The sequence below is a fragment of the Callorhinus ursinus genome, unplaced genomic scaffold (assembly GCF_003265705.2).
Source record: "Callorhinus ursinus isolate GAN/ISIS: 27379988/994484 unplaced genomic scaffold, GSC_fseal_2.0 scaffold17, whole genome shotgun sequence".
Lineage (NCBI taxonomy): Eukaryota > Metazoa > Chordata > Mammalia > Carnivora > Otariidae > Callorhinus > Callorhinus ursinus.
In genome coordinates, this window is record NW_027397079.1 from 40,800,010 (window position 1) to 40,827,369 (window position 27,360).

General features: G+C 38.6%; 1 protein-coding gene across 4 annotated transcripts in view; it reads left to right on the forward strand.

The window, feature by feature from the left end:
• The window catches only part of PSD3 (pleckstrin and Sec7 domain containing 3), a 706,817-nt gene that overhangs the window by 295,331 nt on the left and 384,126 nt on the right, over window positions 1-27,360 (forward strand). For 2 of the 4 annotated variants that reach the window (XM_073902616.1, XM_025886232.2), the window contains 2 exons: window positions 15,547-16,630; window positions 19,264-19,659. In XM_073902616.1, the coding sequence (XP_073758717.1) occupies window positions 15,547-16,630; window positions 19,264-19,659 (1,480 nt within the window). Of the gene's footprint in view, window positions 1-4,150; window positions 4,224-4,250; window positions 4,565-15,546; window positions 16,631-19,263; window positions 19,660-27,360 lie in introns of those variants that run through there. The other 2 variants (XM_073902618.1, XM_073902617.1) reach the window with 2 other exon arrangements.

A 27,360-nucleotide genomic window follows, 5' to 3' on the forward strand; every position in this document is an offset into this window, starting at 1 on the left:
ACTGAGCCACCCAGGCGCCCCTAAAATGAAAGACTTTTATTGGCAAAAGGGAATGGGAACAAGGAGGTTATAGTAGGCAACAAAATGGGTTGGTTATTGCAAAGTTACCTTCCTATAGGGATGGCTGGTGTGTGTCAGGCATATTACCTAACTAGTACTGATTACGTGATTCCTTCCTAATTGACTGGATTAACATTACAGTTCTGGGAGAGCCAAAACTGTAATTAAGTTATGTCTCAGTTTGGTAATGTAGAGCTTAGCAATAAGAGACTCCATTTGGTGCCTGTTGTTTGTTTTTTTATTTTTTATTTTTATTTTTTTGTTATTTTGTGTTGTCTTGTTTTTAACATAAGTTACATTTCACCTTGGAGTGATTTCTTTTTTTTTTTTTTAACAGTATTTCGGAGTATAAATCTCTGACTTTGTATCAGTCTTGGTATATTGCCTACCCCTCCTCTCTGCTTGGATTTATTGGATTTATTTCATGTTATATCTTCTTAGGTTCTATTTATCTCTATGTGAAGCTTAAACTTTCAGATGTACCTTACAATAGAAACAATAGACTAATATATAAAAACTAAATTTTTGTAATCCTGAAATAGGCAGTGAGGTTTTTTGTTTTTAAGATCTAAGAACCAGACTTAAAAAATAAACTGGAAACTGGCTCCTTATTTATTGGAATTTGCTCAGTGAAAGAAAGTTATTTCAAATAAGGAATTATAGTTATCAGTTCTTCCACGTGGATTTAGGAATTAATAAAAACTAACAATAAAATGATATGGTGATAAGAATTGGCATCATAGTCAGTCTTGATTTGTGAAAAAGGTCTAATTCTAAAATCTCATACTTAATTTGATAAGTTTGCTTGCCTGTCTGTATTACTTTGTTTGAAGATTTTGAGAAATAACACATATATCAAAGAACAATTTATTACCTACAGCTTGTCATTTCTGAACTAAAGGGGCAGTGCCAGTGACATGAAAGTGGAGAAATACCTTACTGATTGGAAATTTTGTTCTTAAGAAATGAGTAGTTGTTCATTTCTCTTAAAACTTTGTGATAAAATTTGGACTGGGCATTTGTGTTATCAGGTATGGTAAGACACACAGACATGTGTGTCCGACAGACATGACAATTATTTCCATGGATATAATGGAAATAATTCTCATGAAGGACGCAGTTTATACCCACAGATCCCTAGAAACAGGAGGCATAGTTGGTGTGCAGGGCCACATGGGGAAGGAGGCAGAGGGAGTCAGGGAGAACATGGCCCAGCTTTTAACATGTTTTTTGCAGGAAGGAATGGGCAAGCAGTGTAGGTCCCTGAGTATGTTTAGGATTGAATAGTTTGAATTATTTCATGGGTTCTGGTCTGTAGTGGTAGGTCCTAATTGTCCAGTACAAGGCCCTGGAGTGATTTAGGGCAGGGGGAATATTGGTTTAAGAGTGTGAGAGATTTATGTAGGAAATGGGTTGTGGCTATAGATTGGTTTGTATATCAAAAGTGTACTCCCATGGGAGTCCATTGCTATTTCCAGGAAATAGCTAGTGGGATGGGGGAGGGGTGCTTTGCTTCCTCAAGATCAAAGTTTCAAATGCCAGAGCATCAGTTATAGCAAATAAGAAGATATAGTCAATATAAACTTTGTGTTAATGTTCAAAATATTTTATAATTTAAATTTCATCTTTGTTTATTAAAAAAATTGGTTGTAGTTAGTTGGCAAGTATACTTTTACTTAGAAAATATTCCTTTAAATTTTAATGAAAAATAAATCTAGTTTTTGATTAGTTCACTCTGTCAGTGATATTTCTAGAAAAACTATTAATATTTTACAGAAGAGGTATAACCAGAATATTGGTTTGGATTTTTTAATGGTTCTCTACTCTGAATATTTTGGTATTATGTATCCTTTAAGAATAATGGCAGTGTTATTAGATTACATTTGAGACACAAAACAAAATAATTTCAGGATGGCACTGCCGTCAATCTGAATAAAGAAGTAAACGGAGGCAAGCTTGAATTTTCAGAAATTGAGTTTATTTGGGGATAGCAGAGCAATTGCAATTTGGGAAATGCATCCTGTAGCAAGCTGTGGGTGGATCCACTGAGAGTTTGGATCAGGCTGTATCTATGGCCAAGGAGTGCGGAGGGGGAGGGCCAGCCAGAGTTCAAGCAGGTAAGTTCATCGGCTTGTGGATGGAGAGAGAGTTGTGGCAGCTATTCATTGGTCAGGAGATAAGTCTTGGTCTTCTGTAAATCAGACATTTATAGGAATCAATCTTAGTTACTAAGTTCTGTTTTTCTGCGGGTGCCTGTGTGAGTTTCTCCATTTCATATCCCCTGGTTCCAGTTAGATTGAAAAATCCTTTCACTTAATCTAGTTATGGACTCATATGCTGTTTTTGAACATACGGTTTTTAGAGATGGTGCCCATGAGAGACTAGAGAATATATAACAAATCTGTTTTTGAGCTTTACTTTTTGAAATAGAAGGTTTTAGGATGTCAGTCCAAGATAGTATTAGTTAAAGCCTAATGTGAAAGGCTAGACATTTGGAATTGGGACATTTGTGAGGTGGAGACACATTTCTTCATGGTCCCTGGTAGTTGCAGTTGTATAGCCTTTATAATAGCAGTAACTTTATCAAGCATCCTCATTCTTGTATTTGAGTTTTTGTGTTTTTTTTCTCCTTTAACATTAGCCTAGTTGCATGCAGATTGGATATATGGAAAAGTAAGGAAAGTAAGATGGAGGAGGGACATTTCACATGCTGTTGCTTTAGCCCTTAAACCCTTTGTTGTTCTGTTTGTAATAGGGCAACATAGCTTCTAAGTTTTGGGAAGTAGTATGTTTTGCTTTTTCTTTCCCGCGGGGTCATCCATTGACTTGGACTTGGCACTGGAGAGGATACAGGCTCCGGATCTAACAGAAAAGTCATGATAAATAGCCCAGCCCTCCAGTTAGCCCTTGGAACTACCAGAAAAATGTGACCTTTAACTGTGTTTCATAGGATCATGGAGAGTTGCATATAATAGAAAATTGAATTAAATACTTGAACTAAAGGTGTATTTCTCTCCATTGTAAAAGAAGATGGGGTGGTAGATCTATGGTGGGTTTGGGCATTCTCTGTTTCACCTCCCTAACTAATAGGATGCCTACAGTTTGGAATGGCTGCTTTGGCTCTGGCCCCCTTCCATATTCCCGGCAGAAGAAGAAGTTGGGGAGGGCAAAATGGTAAATGCTCCTGTTTCTTCCCCATATAAGGAGCTTTTTGAATGACATGCCTAATAACTTCCATCTTGCATCTCATAGGGAATCAGTGATTCATTGATTGGTTAATGTTTATATGAGGCCAGCAGAGGTTGTCCTTTGCTTTTCTAATCAACTCTGGAAAAATAGCAGCTCTTTTGGGAGAGGGTTTTGAAAAGTTGGCAGTTTTAGTAAGAAAATGTGACATTAATACTAAAAGTAATGATGATTATGGAAAACAATAATAATTAACCTTGAGCTTTTATTATATACTGGTTGCCACTCTTGAGTGCTTTATACATTTATATAAGGACCAGTATTACATTATGCTATTCATTTTGTGCTATTTTTCACCTCACTTTTCTCATCTACAAAACTTAGTTTTTGCATTTAGTATTTTTATTGAGATTATGTTGAAAGGTATTGCATACATCCAAGGTTCTATTAGTGATGTAAAAATTTATGCCATCATATTTAAAACTAGATGTTAATGTCTTTGAATTTTTTATATCACATTTCCCAAGTAATATCAATTACCCATTAAAATTAATTTAATCACATGAATGATAATGTAATTAATCATCAGTAAAATGACTTGAGATGGCAGTGTCATTTAGCAGTGAGATAAGGACTGGCAAAGCAGGATTTATATCTTCCTACGGCAGTTTTTCAACATTGTATTTGCTTTTGCCTTTTCTGTTTAAATAACACAAGAATTAAACCCTTTTACAGGGAACCCATGCATTTCCTTTCACATATGTCATTCCCTCATCAGAGAAAATGCTGCATAATCCTGAGAGGACAGCCCCACCTCTGATGTCACTGAGGATGGTACAATCCTCTCCGAGCCTTTGCTGGGGTTTCTGCCGCCGCACTGGGGAAATGGTTACATTAAAGCTAACTCCCGTCATCTCAATTATCTCCTTGGAAGTAGTTTTCACAAATATAGAAAAGCCCTACGGTGGTTGTTTTCGGTAAGCTACCAAGGTAGAGAGAGACAGGCAGAAAGAGGGCGAGCAAGCGAGCGAGCGAGCTAGCAAACAGGCGGCTTAGGCTTTGTGAGAGAGGGACTGAGGCGGCAGCTCCTCTCAGCTAGGGTTTCCAGTGCTCAAAGTGCTTCCATTGACATCACCGTGTGCAGTGCAGGGCAAAAGGGGCTGCCAGGAAATTTGAAACTCATTTGCTTCCAGTTGACTAGAACAGCAGATTTTGAATTAGCTGTTTTTTTTTCTGGCTAACTTTTCTCAAGCATTAAGCTGATGAACTGGGCATTTTCTATGATCAATGGGTAACTGCTGGAGCTACAGTAATCTCTGTGAGTAACCTCTATTTGTAGGTCTCTGCAGGCAAATATATTTTTATATATCTATCTCTTGTAAAATGCTGCTGTGAAATAATCCATCTGTATTATTGACTGCTTTTGCTTACTAGTCTTGTCTTTTGACTGTCCCAGTAGGAGACCCCTGGGGCTAGACCAGGTTGTGCTGAATCCTGACATAGGAAAGAGCATACTGCATTATTTAGGGATGCCCATGCCAATATTTTTTTAATTCCCCAGTCATCAGAAAGATGCCACCTACCCTCTGAGTGCTTTTGCCCAGTACCTTACCTGGCTTTAACCTGGAATGTTTATTTTAGCATCTGACATTGGATTTTCCAAAATTTTTATTCTTAAATAGAAAGCAATATTCTTACCTGTGCTTTTATTTCCTTTCATTGGTTTTTTTGTTTTGTCCATCCGGCTTTCCTGAGAATACAGTTCTCTCAACCTATTTCTCTACTCTCTGTTTGTGATGTATTATATAGAAAGAAGGAGGAAAACAGGCTACCCCGGTAGTTTTAGAAAGACATAATATTGTGGCACTGGACGGGAATAGGGGAGGAGTTTCTCTTAAAGAGCTCAAACCCCTTTCCATCTGCATGCCTAAAGTATGGCTCTGAGCAGCCTAGAAGAGAACCAAGGTTGGCCACAGGGTAGCACCAGGAATGTTCTGTGAACACTGTAGTTAAGGCTGAGATAGTATCCATTGGAGATTTATAATTTAACTCCTCAGTTTATAAACGGGCGTGTGTTTTTTATGTCTATTGAAAGTGTCACTTTTAGAGTAATACAAGATTTATTTTTCTCTCACCAGGGTACTTGACTTTCTATAAAATTTGCATCTCTGATATACTTGGAATTATTGCTCATGTTAGTTTGCAGCTGAATCCTTAGCAAAACTGTGGGTCTCTTTTTGAGCATGAAAATCACCGAATGCAAATACGAATCAGCTGAGGCTTATTACAGACTGGAGGCTGAGCGAGGTTGTTTACCATTGCACCTAACATCTGTCTTGACACAGCAGTGTAGAGAAGTCCACAGCTGTAGTTGATCCTCACTGCGAGGAACTCCAGCTGCTTGGCATTCATGAGAAAAAAAAGAAGACTTGTGTTTTTTTGTTGTTGTTTTGTTTTCTAAAGATTTTATTTATTTATTTGACAGAGAGAGAGAGCAGGAGAGCACAGGCAGGGGGAGTGGCAGAGGGAGAGGGAGAAGCCGGAGCCCGATGTGGGGCTCCATCCCAGGACCCTGGGATCATGACCTGAGCTGAAGGCAGTTGCTTAACCGACTGAGCCACCCAGGTGCCCCAAGACTTGTATTTTGAAACATCAACTTCAGTTTCTTAAATACTAAAATCTCTCATAAAATATTTTATATAAGAATTTATATTAATACTACCAGATTCATATTAACTTTAGCAGAAAAGAGACTGCTGTAAACAAAATTGTGGAATTATTTAAAAGTTTAAACTTTTCTTTTCAAAATAAAATAACAAAAAGTAAGGGTCAGAGAATTGTTAAAATTGGGTTTTTCAGAGAATAGAATGGTGGTTATGAGGTGCTGGGGGGTGGAGGAAATGGGGAGATGTTGATCCAAGGGTACAAGCTTTCAGTTATGAGTGAGTTCTGGGGATCTAATGTACAGCATGGTGACTGTAGTTAGTAATATTGTATTACACACTTTGAAGCTGCTAAGGAGGGTAGATCTTAAATGTTTTTACCACAAAAAAGAGATGGTAATTATGTGACATGATGGAGATGTTAGCTTAAACTATGGTGTTGATCATTTTGCAGTCTATAAGTATCGAATTAACACATACACCTTAAACTTACACAATATTGTATGTCAATTATAGTTCAATAAAGCTGAAAAAAGTAAAAAATAAAATTGGGTTTTTAAAAGTGTGAGTTCCTAAATAGGAAGGAGTAGAAAATGGATAGAATGGATGAAATCAGAGGAGCAGCTTTAGTCAGAATAAGGCTGAAAGGAGAAGCACAAGGTGTGGATATAAAAAGAAAAGTTACGAGAAGTGGATGACAGTGGAGGAACTTACTGTTTGACAAAAGGAAACCAGTTTTAAAAAACAATGATTTTAAAGCTAGGCTTCAATTTGACTCTTACATCTTAGTGTTTCTTCTCCACGACGAGAATAGTGTTCTGCACACGTGCAGAGACTTTGGTTTAAAATTAGTGGGCTGTTCCTTATCTCACTCGTTTACCTTCCCTATGCTGGATGCAGGGCCGCTCCTTAGCTTGCGGAGCTTCCTCTGAAATTGACCAAGATGGTAAGCTAGCGTCATGTCCCCGGGGATTAGAACTGAATGGGGAGAAATGGGCTCTGAGTCATTAGTATGTGATATATCACTTGTGGTAAGCACAGCTGTAACTATTAATCACTCAGGAAGAGTGTTCAATTCATGCAACAGTCTCTAGTTGTGTGCACATGCTAATAGCTTGTGTCGTAGTCGGCAGGCCTTTTCCTGGTTTTTGCAGCATATAAATAAATACCTGAAATATGTGTGTTTTTAGACTTATTAGTAACCAGACAGTAGCCAGCATTCTCTGTGAGTTTTATTAGGGTGAAGGGTGTGTACCAAAATACAGTGTACTTAGATTACTCATTTAGTAAATTCTCATTACTCATACTCATTTTCTGTTATTTTTATCATACTAAATATATTTTCCATTGCCTAGTAAAAACAGACTAGATTATTTTTTTAAAGGCAACTTTTTCTGTTGCATTGCAAATCTGAACAACGTGTACATGCATCACTATTACTGGAGGGGTTTATTATTAGACTTAAAAACATTGATCACTGTTATTCACAGTTAAGGATTATAGTTACTTATAGATGAAATGTATTTGAGATTTTTTAGCTCTGCAAGGCTTTTTATATATTTTGTAAACTGGACCTTTGTCTTCCAATTTTTTTTTTATTGATTTATGAAATTTCACACTAAAGGGGACAAAGTGATCACCCTCCTATCTGTGGGACTGAATTCCTATTTGACAAGTCAGGGGGACTTTAAGCTTATTTCTGTAAAATTTCCAGTGTTAAAATAATTTAGGAATTTATAGTTCTTTTATCACACTAACTCATGATGTAAGTCTTAAGGTGTTTGCTAAATGATATTCATTAAGGAACAGAGAGTACCAGTGACATTATTGCATTTTATTTTTATTTTTTAATTTAATTTAATTTTTATTTTTTGCATTTTTAAGGAAGATTTTATTTATTTATTTATTTATTTATTTATTTATTTATTTGAGAGAGAGAGAAAACAAGCAGGGGGAGGGGCAGAGGGAGAAGGAGAAGCAGACTCCCCGCTGAGCAGGGAGCCCAATGCCAGGCTCAACCCTAGGACCCCCACAGGATCATGGCCTGAGCCAAAGGCAGATGCTTTACCGACTGAGCCGTCTAGGCACCCAATGTTATTGCATTTATGAACAAAGTACACGGAAAGGAGAGAAAATAGATTTTTAGTGGCTAAGTTAGCTGCGATTTATAAAGAAATGAAAATCTGTTGATTTGAACTCATAAAAAATAGATTACAGACCCCCTAGTGCACTCTTGAAAGTACCTCATCAGAGTGAATTTGTCCATGCATTTTTATTTTACAAGTAATATATCCAGTGACATGTACATTAAAAGTCTGGGAAAATCCTGTTTTTAAAAATTGAAAAAGCTTATCTTTCCCTCAGCCCTTTCCCTTTAAGCTCTAATGTTATTTCGTTAAGGCTGTGTACAGATGTTTACAATGCTCAAGTTTACATTTGCGTTATTTTAGGATTTTATGTTTTTTTTTTTCCATAGGTAGAGTTGAGTCATTGACCATTCACTGTGAGAGAAATTTACTATGAGATGTAAAATAAAGAAGAGATTATATCACAGTAGAGGAGATTCTCTTCCTCTCTTAAGAAAGATTCTAGGATGACTGGAGGGCAAACCCAGATGAGAATGAGCAAGCCCTTCTCTTGTAGGAATGAGACTGTAAGTTTCTTTAGTTGTTGTCTACTTGATTAAACAGTTGGACCTTTCAGTTAGGAGGTAGGAACTCTTGGGATTATATTATATTATATTTTTTATTTTTTTTTTAAAGATTTTATTTATTTATTTGACAGAGAGAGAGAGACAGCAAGAGAGGGAACACGCAGGGGGAATGGGAGAGGGAGAAGCAGGCTTCCTGCCGAGCAGGGAGCCCGACTCGGGGCTCGATCCCAGGACCCTGGGATCATGACCTGAGCCAAAGGCAGACGCTTAATGACTGAGCCAGCCAGGCGCCCCTTGGGATTATATTTTAGAATAAAAAAGTAGCCGTTGAAATGTAGTCAGAACAACTTTAGATATTGTAGTAGATACTATTGTAGTTCTGTGGAGAAGTGCTTCTCTTACTTTAATGTGTATATAAATAACCTGGGTTTCTTTTTAGAAATACAGATTATGATTAGGAAGGTCTAGGGTGGCACCAGAGTCTTCGTTTTTTTACAAACTCCTGGGTGGTATTTGTGTTACTGTCCCAAGGCCACACTCTGAGTAGGAAGATTCTAGGACGGTACTTCCAAATAGAATTTTCTGTGATCACAGAAAAATGTTCTATATCTGTGTGGTGCAATATGGTAGCCACTAACTACATATGGTATTGAGCACTGGATTTTCAATTTTATTTTATTTTAATTAATTTAAATTTAAGTAGCCATATGTGGCTGTGTGTAACATATTGGACAGCATAGCACTTAGAGTAAGACAGTCAGTTGAGAAATTTATTCTTAATGGTAAGCCCCTGTGGGGTCATGTTGAAATCTGGAATGGTGGGCAAGATTGTGTCCTCTTATTTTTACCACTGCCTGAACTTTGTCTGCAATAAACAAGTGCATACAAACGGAGTTACTGGATTGCAAGCTCTCTGATGGCGAGAGCCATGTTGGCCTTGTTTGTTGCTTTGTTTTCCAGTGTTCAGCACATACTTGGCTCACAATAAATGTTGGCTGAGCAGTTGGAAGAATTAGCTAGCTGTAACGTTAGGAAGGACCCCCATGTTTGCAGCAGTCTATTCAAGCCTGTACTTGGGACTAGGGGACAGAAGGCTGATGGCACTGATATGGAGTATTTTGCTTGTGTTTTGGTAGGTTTCTTCTTGTTTGTGTTTTGAGGTTCTATTAAATGGTATCCTGATGGTTATAGGACGTTCTTCATTTATTCATTTATCCAACAAATATATCCATTTTGCTAGGTACTATTGTTCTGGGCTCTGGGGATATAAAGGTAAAGAAAGCCAAGTTCCAGCCTTTTGCAGTTTATATTCTCAAGGCAACAGAACAAAAACAGTACAAAACAAAAACAAAAATCCTCTTTCTAAACATTACTGGATCCAGTTTCTAGGGAATATGTATGTGTAGAATTCATAATTATGGTTCTTCTGGGGCTCTAGGCATAGACATGACAGTCATATTCTCTTGGGAAACTGACATCCTGTTGCTCAGAATCCCTCATGATAAACCTTTTTACTTGCTTCACATTTCAGCTTCCTGTGTCCTACTCTGCAGTAGACTTGCCGAATAGTTCTTACTTTTTTCCTTTGACCATTTTCTTTTAAGGAGTTTGCTAGCCAGAATGGAAGAAAATCCATTTCATTTACTGGTCCTCAGGATCATTCTTAGAAGGCCACGGTCTTTCTGAAGCCCATCTTATTTAAGCCCAGGCTCATTTCCTTATGATTTGAAGAAAAACAGGTTTTTAAAGTTGAGGTATAATTGACATGTAACATTATATTAGTTTCAAGTGCATAACGATTTGATATTTGTATATATTGCAAAATATTCGCCACAGAACGTATAGTTAACATCCATCACCATATATAGTTGTAATTTTTTTTTCTTGTGATGAGGGCTTTTAAGATCTACTCTCTTAGCAACGTTGAAATATATGATACGGTATCGTTAATTATCGTCACTATACAGCACATTACATCTCCGTGACTTATTTATTTTGCAACTGGAAGTTTGTGCCTTTTGACCCCCTTCACCCATTTCACCTAACTCCCATGCCCTGCCTCTGGTAACCACCAATCTGTTCTCTGTGAACTTGGATGTTGTGGCTGTTTTTAGATTTCCATATGTAAATGAGATCATACAGTACTTGTCTTTCTCTGTCTGACTTATTTCACTTAGCATAATGCCCTCAAGGTCTATCCATGTTATTGCAGATGGCAGGATTTCCTTCTTTTTTTATGACTGAATAATATTTCAGTGTGTGTGTATGTGTGTGTGTCTGTGTGCGTGTGCACATGCCTGTAAGATTTTTTTCATTCATTCATCTGTTGACGTACACATGGGCTGTTTGCATATCTTGGATATTGTAAATAATGCTGCAGTGAACATGGGGGTGCCTCTCTTTTCGAATTAGTGTGTTTTCATTTTCTTTGGATAAATACCCAAAAGTGGAATTGCCGGGCCATACGATAGTAAATAATATGTTTAAGTTTTTGAAGTTCCACCATACTGTTTTCCACAGTGGCCGCACCGATTTACATTCCTACTAACAGGGCACAAGGGTTCCCTTTCTTCCACCTCCTCTCTAACACTTGTTTTTCTTGTGTTTTTGATACTGGCCTATCTAAGAGGTATGAACTGATATCTCATTGCGGTTTTGATTTGCATTTCCCTGATGATTAATGATGTTGAACATCTTTTCATGTACCTATATGTATATCTGTATGCCTTATTTGAAAAAAAAAAAAAGTCTTTTCAGAACTTCACCCCATTTTTAAATTTTTAGACCTGTCCCTGTTTCCCAGAAGTGTATGGCTATTTAACCTACAACCCAAAGCACTCTTGAAATTGATCTTGTTAACATTAAAAAGTATCCCATTTCTTTCTCAATATATTAAGTTAAAAAAAACATTAAAAAAACTACTGGATTTAGTTCATCACAGGAAAAGCATCTTTACTAAACAACAAAAAACAATTTGTTAGGGATCTGACCAAATATACAAAGTGGCAGATAAGATTCCTATTAGAAAAAGATGATTCCTAAAAGAATAAAAATAGATAACTCCCCAAAGTATATGTATTTCACATGAGTGTGAAAAACTCTTCTTCTCTCTCCTCTCCCCTCCCTCCTACACACTTGACACTACATTTTCATTCCTTTAGGGGGAAAAATAAATGCAGAAAAGCTATGAACTCTTATTAATTCAGATTCTACTAGTGTGTGGTTTATACTTAGGTAAGTGCTAAAGTTCTTTTTTTATACTTCGCAAATCCCTTTGTCACAGATACGGAACCAAATTTGGGCAAGACTAATTCAGTAAGACTTTTGGGAAGAGAAATAGCTATTTCAGTATTCACTTGGATTCTTACATTAGTGATAGAGACTGACAAAGGTGAAGGAAAAGCTTTAACAAGTGAGATGTAAGAGCCCACAGCAGTCGGCATGGGCTGAGCAGTAGCTTTGTGGGAGCATGTTGAAGTTGGTGGGGGCTGGGGCAGAGGGCATGCGGTGATACTGGGTGTGGATACTGGATACTCCCACTGGAGTGGGAGATGCAGGAGCCCTTGCATCTTTGTTCTGTCCCTTCTGCCTTTGCCCAGGCTCAAGCGCGCATCACCTCACCTGGGCTATTGCCAGTAGCCTGTGTTGTTACTCCTGAGTCTGTTTATGCTTGTTCTTTCTCCCCTGTATATCCCTTCAGATGCTACCAGAATAAACTTCTCTAACGTGGTAAACAGACTTTTCATGCGTTGGCAGTATTTGCTTTTGAATCCCCTATATTTAGTACACAACAGGTAGTTAAAGAAGTATGTTGAATTTGAAGGAATTTTGGAAGTGATAGGCATTTAATGGGAAGTATCTGTGGTCCTGTTTCCAAAGGGAACAGAAAAAAAATCTTAAAGTAAAAGAAGAGTTTGGTCTTTTAAAAAACAATCACCCTAATAGTCCCGATTTTTAAAAATAAGGAATAAGTCAGAAATTCTAAATAAGAAGGTCAGGATTAATATCTTACGAAGTTTTGTTTGTTGTTAAATACAGTTTAAGTGAGTGGTGACCTGAAATGCAAGCAGCAAAAATGAACCGCTCTTGCATTCTAACAAAGAAATGCCTTATTTGAAAGGAAAGATTTGATGCTATGCTGAGTCCTGTGACAAGTGCTCTAACCAAGAGCCATGTGATGTTTAAGGCTATTTTTACTCAGAAGCTACAACTGGAAGATTTTTCATTCTTTATTGTGTCTGGTAATATTATTGCTGTCAAAATAAAGGTCTGACAAATCAGAGGCCTCTTAGTTTTTCCCAGGAATTTACTCCTGAGAGACAAAAAGGACTATGAATCTAGTCCTGACTTGTAATTCTCGCATAATATATGGTTGAACGTCGTTCCATTTACCTTGGTCAAGTCAATTTGCCTCTCAGAACATTGATTTCTCTTGGTCTATGCTAGTCCGTATTTAGTTAAAAAGTAAACAAAACTTAATAGAATAGTACTTATTAGAACAGTAAACTTAGAACAGGAGAACTGACTGGAATAGTAAAGCAAGCTATTTGTCATGCAGGGTTTTGGTTTTGTCCTTCTGCCTTTTGTCTCACTTTCTTTGACCAGTTGCGAAGTTGTTATATCACGATATCACAAGCTGTTTCCCACAACTGATGCATTTGCCATCTCCTTTTTGTGGTACATTTTAATGAAAAGTATTAAAAATAGGATGGAGAGATTATTTAATTCCTTTGAGGCCTCTTTTCTTGATTTCTTTATGGTCACTTCTCTTTGGGCTAGTGTGCTGTGTTTATTTTAGTGGTGGTTTTACAGGTGGCAGTTTAAACTGTTAGAGCAAAGTGGACTCCTGAATGATAAAGTGTAATTTTTCTTCCTTTTGTTGAACGGATTTCCCTTTGGTATGTTAAATATATGTATGGCTTCAATGGTCACTATGGGCAGTTTTGTTAAAGCACTTCAGATAGGTTAAAAATTGTTGCCTTTTGTAGCTTTAAAATATGAGCTAACATCATGTCCACTTATTTCATGTATTTGTACTACTATATGTAATGTACAGCTAAGATTCTCTTGATATTTATAAGGGGAGAAGTGACTTCTTGCAAGGGCTGGTGATTAAGGGAAGACTTAATTAGAGAAAGGGAATTTGAGTTAGGTCTTGAAGGAGGAAAACAATCTGGTCATTTAGAGATGGCAAGAAAAACTATGTCCCGTGGGGAAAAGAGATTGAGCAAAGGCAAAGGCATGTATATATAGTTAACTTAATTTCCAGTATATATTTGAGAGAACCTTTTCAAGGTATTCATGTGCTGTATCCCTCCTTCAGTTAGAGAAGTAATAGTATAGTATATTTGAAAAGAGTTGAACAAGAGAAAAAGAGTAATTTGGGGAAGATAGATTGGGACTGGTTTGGGATTGGGACTTCTAGCTCAAGGAGTTTAGACTTTATTCTGTAGGCAGTGCGAAACTACAGAAAGCAACATAATTTTTGGTTTAGGAACAAAATGGGAAAATGAGGCTGGGCATTGGTTAACCATTTCAGAAGATTTTTAAATTTCAGGGAAAAGATTGAAGACACACATATTAGGGTACCTTACTACCAATAAAGGTGGAGGGGCGAGGAGAGATGTAAAGCATAGTAGAGGTAGACTAGAAAAGCTCTGATTTTTTATTTGTTGTATCAGGTTGGTAGAGTATATCATTCATTTGAGCCTGGTTTCTCACCTAATTATGTTAGGTGGCTGATTTAATTCTTAAATCCCTTCAACCTTTGAAATTCTATATTCTTTGGTCCTTGAATTTTTGTAAAGGTACTAGCTTAGAGAAATAATGAAAAACATTTAAAATTTAAAGGAAATATTTCCTACTGTGGACTAAGTACTTCTCTATGCACTTTAAGCTCTTTTACTATGTTAAAGAAAGGAAAACATCTTTTTGGATTATTCACTTTTTTCTTTCATTGCATATTAACAATAAATTTATAGCTTTAAAGTGCTGAAGAAACCGATTAATGGAGAGAAAACTTTTAAGAGCTCAAAAAAAGTATAAAACATGAAAAATGTTTTAAAAAAGTGTAAAAGGTATAAACAGATACCAATATAGGATATTTCCCAATTCATTTTGTGAAGCCAGCATTACCCTAATACCAAAGCCGGGTGAAGATAATACAAGACAACTGCAGGCCTGTATTGCTCACCCAAAACACTAGAAACCTGAATTTAGCAACATTTTCTTCATCAGAACATTTTTGTTGTTCTCAGTGACTGCCATTTTAATAAGAAAATGTAAATTTGGTTTGTTGCAGTAAATATGTACTAATTATTGTTTTTACTGCTTCATATATTGGGGTTCTGTATAACACTCCATTTAGGTTTTATGCTGCTGGGATTCTGGAAATTTTTCTTAACACATTAAGTATCCTGTTCCATTTTGACTTCACTCTCATTCTCCGAGGATGTTCTGAAAGCCTTTTTTCCCCTTAGAAATCCAATAGTGAAGGGGAGGCTTCCAGCTGAAAAAGTATTTACTGACTTTAAATAGATCATATCTGTCTCGGAGATTGTACTGCACAGATGCTGTTGGCTGGATCATAAGGCTCTTTGTTTTTATGCCTAATATAAATATTCTAGTTACTGCTTCACAAGTGGTATACGGCAAGTGGTACGGATTTTATTTTAATTTCTTTTTGCATGTGCAGCAACTGAGTTGCACGTGTGGGACTTTATCAAAACGGTGAAAGATGGCATGTGTCATTAGATGCCTCCTTCTGTACTAAAACCTTTACCCTCATGTAAGCTAAGTGGAAGGGACCACTGCAAAGTTATGAGAAGTTATGAGAAGAATGTGTTGCTGGGTGGCTGAGGGGCAGGAGACAGTGAAAGAATCAAACAAGGACTATTGAGTACCTGATATGTGTGGATATTTATTAATCTACATTGGAACCTGTTGTTCAAAACAAGTTATGTGTCCATTCTGTTCTATCCGTAGGTGATCATGGAGGAAGCACTTTACTGCCACCGAATGTCACAAATGAATTTCCAGAATATGGGACCATGGAGGAGAGTGGAGAAGGCCTAAGAACTTCTCTTGGGTTTGATACAGAGTCTCTGCCGGGCGGCCCACAGGGGCAGCAGGGGGCCCAGCTTTTCGACGGCCACCACTCTGGGCCTGACAGTGTTACAGAGGGACCAAAAGATGTCAGAGAGTCCCTCTCTCAAAGTCACCTCAAGGAACAAAGTTTACAACCCATTGACTCTTTGATTTCAACTCTGGAAGCCACGGAAGCCAGAATAGCTTCAGGAATATTACAGGCTACAAAGGTACTGGACAAAGATGCTGTTTCTAGTTTTTCAGTTCAGCAGGTGGAGAGGGAGCTGGACACTGCCCTTCATAAAACAAAGAGACACAGAGCCAACAAATTATTTCCTTCTGGCCAAGGAAAAGGACCAGATATACCTCTTTCAGCTAAAGTTACAACTGAGGAGAATTCTTACTTGAGCATCCAGAAGGATCTGACTGTACTGTTAACTGGAGAGGCTCAGGCAGAGCTTTCTGAGATAACTGATAGTGGTAGCAAAGGGGCTCTTCGTGTGCAGGAGCCTGCTCGTCCGGTCTCCTCCCTGGGGAGCCCAGCAGCGACCCATACCTCTGCGGGCAGTGTTGGTTTTTTGAGGGAGAGAAGGTCTGATCAAGGTAGCTCCACAGGACGCCCCGGCCGGGTCAAACACGTGGAGTTTCAAGGGGTGGAAATACTGTGGACAGGAAGGGAGAAAGGAGAGACACAGCACCCTGTGGATTTTGAGATCCCGTCGGAAAGGCCGACCTCTCCTGAAAGCAGAGAGTTTTCCAACATGCCAAGCCATCTCCTCTCATCTGCCGGTTTGTATAATTCAGTTGGTTTGACGGAGAGTGTTTGGGATGGAACCTGGAGCGCTTCATCAGAGAAGCCGGACGCTAGCTCAGGGACGTTTTCCCCTCTGCCTCTTGTCGACAGTGCAGAGGATGAGGTCTTCCTAAAGGAAAACAGAGAACATCCTGAGAAGAAACCTGACCTGGAGACAGACAAGGGAAGGTGAGCTCCCATAGTCATCCTGCTGTCTCTGATGCCTGGTACACGTTATAGGAGACCGTCGTCCCATGCTTGGCTGTGAGAACTCAACACAGTATCCTGGGGCCTTGTTATCATAGAATGTAAGAGAAGTTACCGTGAGCTGGATTCCTTCTAAGTCCCAAAGATACTAAAGTGATTTTGTTATAAAGCTGTCCGTCAGGCATAGACTACGGAGGGAGAGTTATGGAGAAACTGCAAACCCATCCATTTCTGACAATTTTTTTATATTTGACAGGTTTCAAGTTTTCCAGCATCAAGATAGCTATATACACAATACCCCGCAGTTATCTTTAATTATATGAAAAGATTTGGACTCTTGACATATCCTACAGTCACTGTATCTTATCTTAGGCACTTCTTCTGGATGCAACACCAGTACCTGCACACAAGCTGCAGACATGTGTGAATGCAGAGGTTTTGGGTGCGGGCTGCCTCAGTTTCCTAGGTTTAGTAAGGAGGTCAGGAGGTCAGAAGTAGACTTTATAATTCAGTTGTTCTTGGCATTGACATGAGAATCCCTTCTCCCAAGTAGCACATGTTTGGATTTGGGGCCTGATAAGTCAACTTACATATATGGTATTTCCTGATCTTTCCACACATTTCTGACATCTGCACCAGCTTAGAGCCTGGATAAATGGAAGACAGGACCCAGCTCTCTTCACCTCTCTTGATTGCAGTGCTCCTTCTGGCAGAGTGATTTGTTGTATGCTCTCATTTCCAATTTGTACCATCTTTTCTCCCATCAGTCCTCAGAACACCACATTTTACAGTATATGTGGGAGAACATCTATGTCAAGGCTGTCGGGCTTTTGTGTTTGTTTGGTGTAAGGAAAATACCTTTTCCTCTGCAGTTAATTAACAAATCCATCTAGAGTGACGTTCCTTTAGGATGGTTATCAGGACTCCTCCTCTCTACTCCTTCCCCCCCCACCCCCCTAACACATAAAATCTCTAGACTTCCCTCACAAGCAGCCTTGATATGTGGCACATGGCTCAGTAATTATATTTCTGCTGGAATATGCACTTTTGCATATTAATTCATTCGTCCTTTCCTCTCTTTCTCTTTCCACAAATAGTGTTTGATTATCTATGATGTTTTTGACCCTGCTAGATGCTGGACATAAAAGAATGTTCAAAATAGATAATGGCCTGTGGTCACTGCCTTCATGGAGTTTACTGCTGAAGATAAACACTGACCATATAAACATATTAATAATTATAGGATCATAAATAGTGGTAGGTTCTGTGAAGTAGAGGAAGAGAGACATACTAGAAAAAATAACTTAAATTCAGTTGATGGCTCTGCGACGGCCTTTCTGTGGAAATGATAAGTAGGCTGAGACTTGAGAAATAACTGTGAGTTAACCAGGCAGAGTACGGGGAGGAAGAATACTCCAGGGAGGGCTGGAACAGCATGTGTCAAGGAGGGCTGCTGGGTTGCCTGACTATGCGTGCTTCCTGGAGTTGTGTGAGACAAAGGCTTTATGGCAAGTTGGACAGCAGTGTCGCTGGACCACAGGGAAGCAGGCCTGGGGTGTGGGGGGTGAGTATGGAGGGGTAGGGAGGAGCTTCCTCATAGGAACTTGCCATTTTATTCCATAAGCAGTGAGAAGCTGTTTAGAGATAAAAACCCAGAATACTGTTTGGTACATGGTAGACCTTTGTAATTTAAAAACAACAGAGACAACTGTATTGTTGATTGTGAGCCCTCATAATACCTAGGAATATGGATACTTAACAAGGTAGTTTTCTTTCTATTTTTATTGTATTCCTGTTTATAGGAATCTGAGGCTCAGAGGTTAAGTAAAGTTTTCTAAAGTGACATAGCTGGTAATTGGCACATCCATCATTCAGCTCCAGGTTTTTCTGACTCTTGTCCTCTTGCTCTTACTGAGTTTTAAAATTTTTATTTAGCTATCCTAATGTTCATTTTTAATATTTGAACAGAATGCTGCATACTAAGTAGTTGGTGCTCTACCCATGTATATTAAATTGTAAGGGGTTTTCACTGTTTTGGTTAGCCTTGGAGTTAACAGGTTTGTTGGCTTAAAAAAAAAAACTTTTTTTTAAAGGTCATAGCTGGCTCTCTTAATTTGGGGCTTGAAATCTCTCTGCAGTGCTGCCTTGTTGTCAGCAGGGGGCGACCCTTGGATTCTAATGTATTCATCCTTTTGAGGGCGTTTGTTCTTGTTTAAATCAGAAAGTATTAATAGACTGTTGAAAGTTTAGTGTATTTTTACTCCGTTAAGTTTACACAATATATTTATGTGTCCGTTAAAATTGAGGATGACAGTAGCTGCTAATAATTGGAATTATTATTTGGAGTTTAGTTGACCAGATAGAGTCACATACTGGGAAACTAGTGTGAAACCATATAAATTATTTAGAGGGTAGTGTAGCACATGTATGCCAAGAGGTTTGTCAACCCGAATATGTTTCCATGGTATCTTCCTTCTGAAATATATTAAAATATAAGCCCAAAGAATATAATTGCTAGCTTTACAGAATATTATCTTTTTTATATGGTTGAAGGGGAAAAAATAAAAAGAATATTAGCCTAACTTTGACATTCTTTATTCTTATTTCCTTTCCAGGATTCTTGAGCAAGAGGAGCACTTTAGGGGAGGAGATGATGATATCCTTGGGCCTGGTTATGCAGAGGACTCCACTGATGTGTACAGCTCCCAGTTTGAAACCATTTTGGACAACACTTCCTTATACTACAGTGCTGAGTCCTTGGAGACATTATATTCAGAACCTGATAGCTATTTTAGCTTTGAAATGCCCCTAACTCCAATGATACAGCAGCGCATTAAGGAAGGCAGTCAGTTCCTGGACAGGACGTCAGTGGCAGGACAGCAAGATGTCCTGAGCGTCTCAGCAGATGGTGGAATAGTGATGGGCTATTCTAGTGGGATCACCAATGGGCTGAATGACACCAGTGACCCCATCTACATGAGAGGCACACCAGAGATTGCTTTCTGGGGAAGGTACTATCTCTAAGTCTCATTAATTTCATGTGGTGGTTTTTGTATCATTTTCTCTTTGGGAGATCTGGGTGTGGAATATATCTAAGCAGCGTTTGGCCAGTTTCTGTGGATATAAGTGAATGATGGGAGTAGAAAGTAATTTGGGTTTTAGGGGCAGGCAGAGTACACCCTAGCAGTTTGCTAAATTGGCAAGCTGTGGTTATTGTATTTGGTGATGTTTCCTGGACTACGATATGTAAATTGGATCCTGAGCGAATAGTCGTGGGTGAGGAGTAGGTGTCAGCTCCCGTGGTGCAGCTTCGGCGGCTGTGATGGTGCTGTGAAAAGAGCACTGAGAGCTGTTGACTTCTGTTTTGGCACTGACATTGGTTGATGACTTGAAGTGGGTTGCTTGACTATGCCAGGAATTCCTTAATTGCAAATTGAGGGTGTTGGGTTAGCTGGGCACCAAAGTCTCTTCCAGGCCTTTGCTCTGTGAGGTCCTCTTCTCTCAGGCATTCTTCCTGTTCCTGAGATGGTGGGGGAAGGATCTGATTATGTGAATGCTTGGTAGAGCCGATACTTGGTCAAGGCTATAAATACTTCCTCTCTCTACTTTAGGATTTAAGTCTATCTGGGGGCTAAGATGACAAATTATATTGTTTATATGTGCCATACCTGTCATTTAGTGACTCCCTGTCTATTTATGGATTATCCAGCATTTCATTTCTTCTTGCTCATCACCCTCAGGTGATTTACCTGTCATTTAGCATCTTTATCAATGCACAGGGAATACTAAACTTCAAACGATTTTGTGAATTTGGTTTTAATATAATTTTCCTGAATTGACGTGTGTCAGTGTGTGTTTGTTGAGAGAGGTGGAGGGGAGGTTAAATGGGGATAAACTATTTTAAAGCTGTATGAAAAAGTGTCAGTGCTTTTTTAGTCAGTATTCATGTTACAGGTTTCCAATGAACCTCTCTTAGTGAGCAGTCCATCTTATGTTGAGCATTTTCTAGACTTCATTGGATGAACACATTCAAGACTGACACGTTATAGAATTGCAGCTGTGGATTTCCATGTGAAATGGACCATGGATGTTGGTTGACTTCTTGGGTAACTAGTGAGATAATTAAAAAAATCTCTAGTCTCAAAAGCAGAAGACCTTGGTCTGAAATACTTGGGCAAGCCACTTATTTTCTCTGATACCCACTCTATTTATTGTCAAAATGGGGTTAATGATAATCCAGTATGCTATGTGGCTATATTAAAGAGTTAATATAGATTTAAGCAACTAGCATAGTGCCTGGTATAAAGTAGGAGCTTGAGTAAAGGTGTTGTGAATCAGAATTGGTTTGGCTGCTAAGTCCACATTTAGACTTCCTGTATCTCTTGAGAGGGGCGGTGTCCCTGAGAAGGAGGGTGTCTCTGGAGGGGATCTTTGAGGGGAAGATGTTTCTGAGGAGGGTGGCCCTCCCCTCAGAGGGGGGACCTTTTTGCTCTACTCTTTTGTCCTTTTTTTTCACCATCATCTCTGATAACTAAGTTGTAATAAAATGCAGTAGTATAGGCATGCAGATAATTTTATTAAAATTTCAGTCCACTTTCTGGGGTGAGTTGAAGTTATTTATATAACAGGCCCAGAAATAGGTTGGGGAGCTGAGATGTTTTGTGGCTGAGAGGCTTTGTTGTAGAAGTTACAAGGCGGGTAAGTAAATAAAAAGAAGAGGTGAACATCAGCGAGTCAGATCAGGAAGGAATTAGGTGAAAGTTTTAATCAAATGTATGGTCTGCTTACTTGGAATAGGAAGTAGTCATCACTGGGGCCAGCATAGGTGCCAGTCATTTTTAGTAGGGCAGAGTTAGATAGTTAAGGAAGAGTATTATGGTAGATTACAGTATTTTAGCATCTCACATTTAGACAGCAGTATACTTCAGTCCATCTCAAGACAAAGCTGTGTTACCTGTACTGTAAAACCATGAGATCTTGGCCAGCAGTAAGACAAACCAAGAAACAGACTGTTAACAGTAGAGAACAATCTGATGGTTACCAGAGGGGAGGTGGGTAGGGGGATGGGTGAGGTAGGGAATAAGGAGTGCAACAGCACTTTCATAGCAACCCCCTTCCCCTGAACACTGTGTTAATACCATGTACATGAATTCAAGAAGGACCACCCTTTTGTCTTTTGGCGCACAATTTATTTAACAATATGATTGATAACAATATTCTTATTAACAATAAGAAATGAGTTGGTACTTTACCATTCTATACAGTGATTGAATCTTCTTGGATTTTCTTATATACAGTAATTATAATGCTTGCATGATTTATACTAGAATTGCTTTTCCTCATTTCAAGTTTCATATAGAAAGAAAAGAATGCTTCTTCTCTATTAACATTAGCATGATCTAAGAGAGTGATTATCCCTGTTTTTGTCTAAAACCAGTTTTATCAGAGAAATAAAGCAACAATTTCCACATCTGTAAGACAAGAGTTTGGCTTAAGCCAGTATGTATAGGTAGATGTGTGTGGGGGTGTGTATGTGTGTGCACACGGGAGCCAGTTCCTATCGTCCAGGGGTTAATACTTGGAGAACGCCCACAGGAGCTCGCTATAGAAAAAATCTTCTATGTCAGAAAGTTGGGATACATTATAAGCTTGCATTATTTCAAGAATCAGTTTCCAAATATTCTTCTTCTTCTCACTTTTAAACATAAATGTTTAAAGTCTTGAAAATACAAATAAAAAATATGAATATAATGAACTTGTTTTTCCTGTTAAAAAAAGCACGAGTCACCAGCAATGACAACAAAAAGAATCCAAACAAAACCCCCTTCCCCCAAAACAAAACAAAACAAAAAGAGAGAGAACAGATATTTAAATCAACTGTTTTTTAACAAAAAATACATATTATTTGTATTATGTGGATGGATGAGATGGGGATTAAGGAGCACACTTACTGTGATGAGCACAAGGTATTGCAATGAAAGTGTTGAACACCCACCTGAAACTAATATTACACTGTAACTTTTTAAAAAATAAGATGGAATTCTAGTACTGAATGAGAAGCATCTTAGAAATGTGCCAACCAAACTTCTCTCCCAGCTCTGGCATTCTTCCTCATGATTCCTGAACTAGTGGTCATTCTACCCTTCCTTGAACCCTGCTGGTGACTTGGATGGATCTCTTTGTGGTCTTTGAGTTGGCATAAGATAGTAAATGGTTATAGGTGGAAGAGGTTTTGTTTTATGATATGTGTCTCTATTCAGGGTTAAAAAAAATAGAGTGAGGTCAGTGATCCTAAGAAATTTTAAAGAAACTGGAATGACTGTTATGTTTTTCTTTACCCTCTCTGCCTTATTGGTGCTTTCAAGATGCAGCATCAGAAGAATTGTAGGTTGAAGAATTATGACATTTTCAGCTCAAAGGGGCCTTAGATAACCTTTCCTATTTTTATGGTAAAGAATCTGAGTCCCAGTTTGGTGGGATGGATTTACTTGGTGAGAGATCCTGTACCAGAATTCAAATAGTCTGACTCTTAGACCAGATACATTCACTGTTCTAGGCTGCCTGGTCTCATATCTTTGTTCTTTTTCTAAATCTAATTTCTCTCATTCATAAGTCTAGAGAATCAGGAGTCTGAGTTGGTAATTGTAGAACTTGGTGGTGGTGGTGGTGGTGGTGTGTGTGTTTAGAAAAAATTTACCAAATTGATAATGAACATGTCTGCATAAATTTTTAAAGTAATCAACGAGCAGGCTTTTAAACATTTCTTCTACATTAAAACATTCTTCTGCAGAGGTAAGGAAGTAGACTCTTGAGTCTCTTAAGGAAATCCAGATTAGAATGCACAGTTGCCAACCTGATTGACTTCCCTCAACCAAGCACTGAGGGTCGAAGTGTTAGGATTCAAGGGAAAAACATTTTTCCAATTTTATTAATAAATGTTGTGACATTTACATAAGGAAAGTGCTAAATAAAACAAGTGCACATGCCTAGTATTTTGTCTCTATTCACCAGCCTTGCTGTTCTGTTGGCAGCGGACTGGGGGGGTTCTGACCATATTAAATAAAGGGAATCTGAAGAAGGCTCAAAGGAAAGGGGATGATATGACTAATGATATGACTAGTGACTAATGATATGACTATCTCCCTGATAATGCTTCTTTAATTCTAGCTAGACCTGAACCAAGAAATTTAAGCCCGTCTCTGTTGACGTATTGATTTTAATGTATAAAATGTTAGGTCTCAGCCAGTAGAAAAGATTGTAAGATTACTTAGGTTGTCTCTAAGCACAATTTTATATCAGAGGCATCCTATGGGTTTTATTTAGTAAATACATGGTGCATACTTCTCATAAGGAGCCAGGAGAAAGAAGCTATTAATGTTCACATTTTCCAGATAAGGAAACTGAGGCATAGCACAATTGAGTAACTTGCTCAAAGTTACACAGGTGGTAAATGGCACACCCAGGATTTGAACCCAGGTAGTCAGGCTCCAGAGTCCATTTATTATTGGTTTCAAAACAAAAATATATTTGGCATTGCCTAGGTATGTTTTAAAATCTTTTTCTACTTCAGTATGTGCCTTTACTTTGTCATTAAAGGTGATTTTAGCAGCAGTATTTGACAGTGATTTCTTTTGAACGCAGGATGACACTGTTCTCTATTGTGTGGCTTCTTTAAAGACAGGTGCAAATGTTTGGGAATGGTGATGAGGATGTTGTATCGCTTCAGCAAAACTTAGTTCTGTCTCTCAGCAACATCTTCCAGTCTTGGATTTAGCCATGCGTTGGTGGCCAGAGGGGGTTGGTGTTCTCCGATACTCTCTCTCTCACCACTTAGAGAAGAAAACATTTCAAATCTGTAATATTCTAGTATCAGGTCGGAAAGGACATTTTCAAAGAGTGTATATGCTCACTGTTTGTCTTTTAAAGGATTATATACCTTTGTGATATCAAATAGATCGTTCTTTATAAGGTGAAAAAAATTCTTAAGACCCTGGACTAAACCTGGATAGGAATAGTAAAATTCTCTCAGGTGCTCTGAACACTGAATATTGGCGAGGGAACTGCATGTCAGTCAGGAAATAGCTCACCCTGTGAATATAACACAATATTTTAATGAAGGAGGAAAGAGGAGCATCCCCTCCCGTTGTGGTCCGCTACAGAGCACTCAGGCTGACAGGGTCAGCAGTGCTGTGTGAAGTCCAGTCACATGGCTCCAAAATTAGAAAGGATAATTAGAGACTTACAGTTGTACATGTTCCAATGGGTTCCTTTGTGTCTGGGTGTTTCTCCCTCGCTGGCTTATCATCTGATGATTGCCACTCCAATCAGTAAGTTCTGTCCTGAAGACTGAAAGGCACAAATGTTGTCACTGTGACCCTTAACAGAGCTGAATATTGTCCCTTTCTATTGAGCTTGGATTTGGACAGATAGGAAAAGAGAGATATCAAATACAGTAATATGGCAGGAGCTTTCTTTTGGTTCTCTGAAATATATAAAACTTTTTTAAAATCACCTGTTTAGTGTAATGGATATATTTTATGTCTCAGCTTCCTAGTTTTTCTTTCAGATACTGCTCAGGATGTGGAGTACAGCAGAGGAGTTGAATTACATCTACTTGCAACTGGTATGCCTGAGGAGAGTGCTCCAGCCAAGTCTTGGGTCCACTCTGAATTTGATAGTTTTGGTTTTTTGCCTTCCTCTTGTTCTCTCCCTCCCTTTCTCAAATGGAATGTTGGCATTTAAAAGTATCCCCTTTCCTCAGTTTTTCTCTTTCTTTAGTGTCTTTCTGTCTAGGAAAAAGTCACATGAAATAGGATTAATACAGAAATTTGTGAAGTGTGATTTCAAAAATTTTTTTGAAATTCCAACTTAGAACCTGCAGGCATTTTAATATAATGTATAAGTATTAAAATAAGAAATTAAAATAACATGGTATTAGTTAAGCTGGTGACTGAGGAAAAGATTTGATCTTGTGAAATCATCTTTAGAGACCTGGCTGGCCACTGAGTACCCAACTTTTCTTCTATCATTAGAAGCTGGAAGCTCTACTGTCTCATAGGTTGATTATAGGGTAGCCCTTGCTCTAGTAATCTCTTTAGTCCTTTTCTTTTACATTTTAAAACTAGTTCTGCAGGAAATGGGTTCTCATTTTTTTTCTTTCTAGCTTCTTCTTTCTGCTTTTCTAGTAGCTATAATGGATTTTGTTTTTTTATTTACCAAAAGGGGTTCTTGCTCAGTGGTAAGTGATGTGGACTCTACTAGGTAGAGCCAGGCATACCTGGGTTTGAATCCTGCCTCAGTTACTTACTAGATGTGTAATCTTGAGTAATTAATAGAAAATCTGGGAGCCTTTCCAAGTATAAAATACAGTGAATAATCCCTATCTGATAAAGGAAGGAAAAGCAAATGAAATTAATCAGGTGACAAAAATCAAGAAAAGAAAATCAAGTGGCATGACAATGAGTGGTATACATAGTAGGAGATAAATAAATCAAAGTTTATGTCCATGCTACTCTACCATGTGCTCAAGTCCTGTATCGGCCTCTGAGCTGCCAGCGGTGTCCTCCCAGCTCTAAGCTGCCTGGCACACTTAATTACTGGGCTTCCTGAAATCTCACTTATTTTCATAAAGTACAACGCACTGTGGTAGGGTGGCATAAATATGGGGATTTAGGATCAGAAGACCAGGAGGTCAAGTCATCCTTTTTACTGGCTGCCTGATGTTGGGTAGGTTGTTTTACTTCAGAGAGCCTCTGATTCCTTATTGGTAAAATGGAAATAACCTCACCACTCAATTTATAGTTTGTTGTAAGAATTTGCTAATTTCTAGTTGGTGGATATTTATTTTAAACCTGCTGTGAGTTTTGTAGTATTCTGAGTAATAGTGTAAGGGATATAAGAAAATAGGTAAGAAAAGCCTGGTAAAGAAAAAAAGATGCAAGGTTTGGCGAATGTTTGAGTATAGGACATGAAGGCTGAGTCAGAATCATAATGAGACTTCAAGCTTAGATGACCAGAAGTAATAGGAAGTGGGGAGATGAGCGGGGTTTGTGGGAGAATAGCTTGTAGTGGGGTCAGTTTAAACGGGTTAAATTTGTGGAGTGATGGTGCTTTATGTACAAATGCTGGTGGGAATATGAGATTGCAGGTTGGTTGCAGGGACTTTGGAGCCACGATTTAGAGGTGAGGCCCGCTGCTGTGGACATGAGCAGACTCTTGAAGGGCGGGGGCTGCACTGAGGCCACTGCAGAGATGCACACACAGGAGCACTAGAGTGCTGCTTGTGCGTCTTTCTGATTCCATATTTGTAGAAAATAGCTCCTAAGGTGACTTTCCTGGCAGCGCTCTGTGCTGGCTTCATTTCTCCAACAGCACCTTGTTTATCAGGGGGCCCGGTGTAAAAGCCACGTGCTCTGGTCATCGTTGTTCTTTCATTTCCTCCCAGACAGTCCTGGCCCTGGCTGGCTCTGGTGGTTTTGGGCTCTTTGTATTTGTTGAGTGCCTCTTGTATAAATTGCTGATGACTTCAGGAAATGGTACTGGATTTGAAATAGGGTTTCTTAGAAACATTGTAATTCTGCAGTTTATACCTTAAAGTAATGCGCCCTGGATAATGGTGGCTGTTACACTGAGGAGTGCTGCGGGATGCTCACTGAAGTGGATGATCTTTTATCAAAGACCATATTAAAAGACTTCAAATGATAAAAGATGTT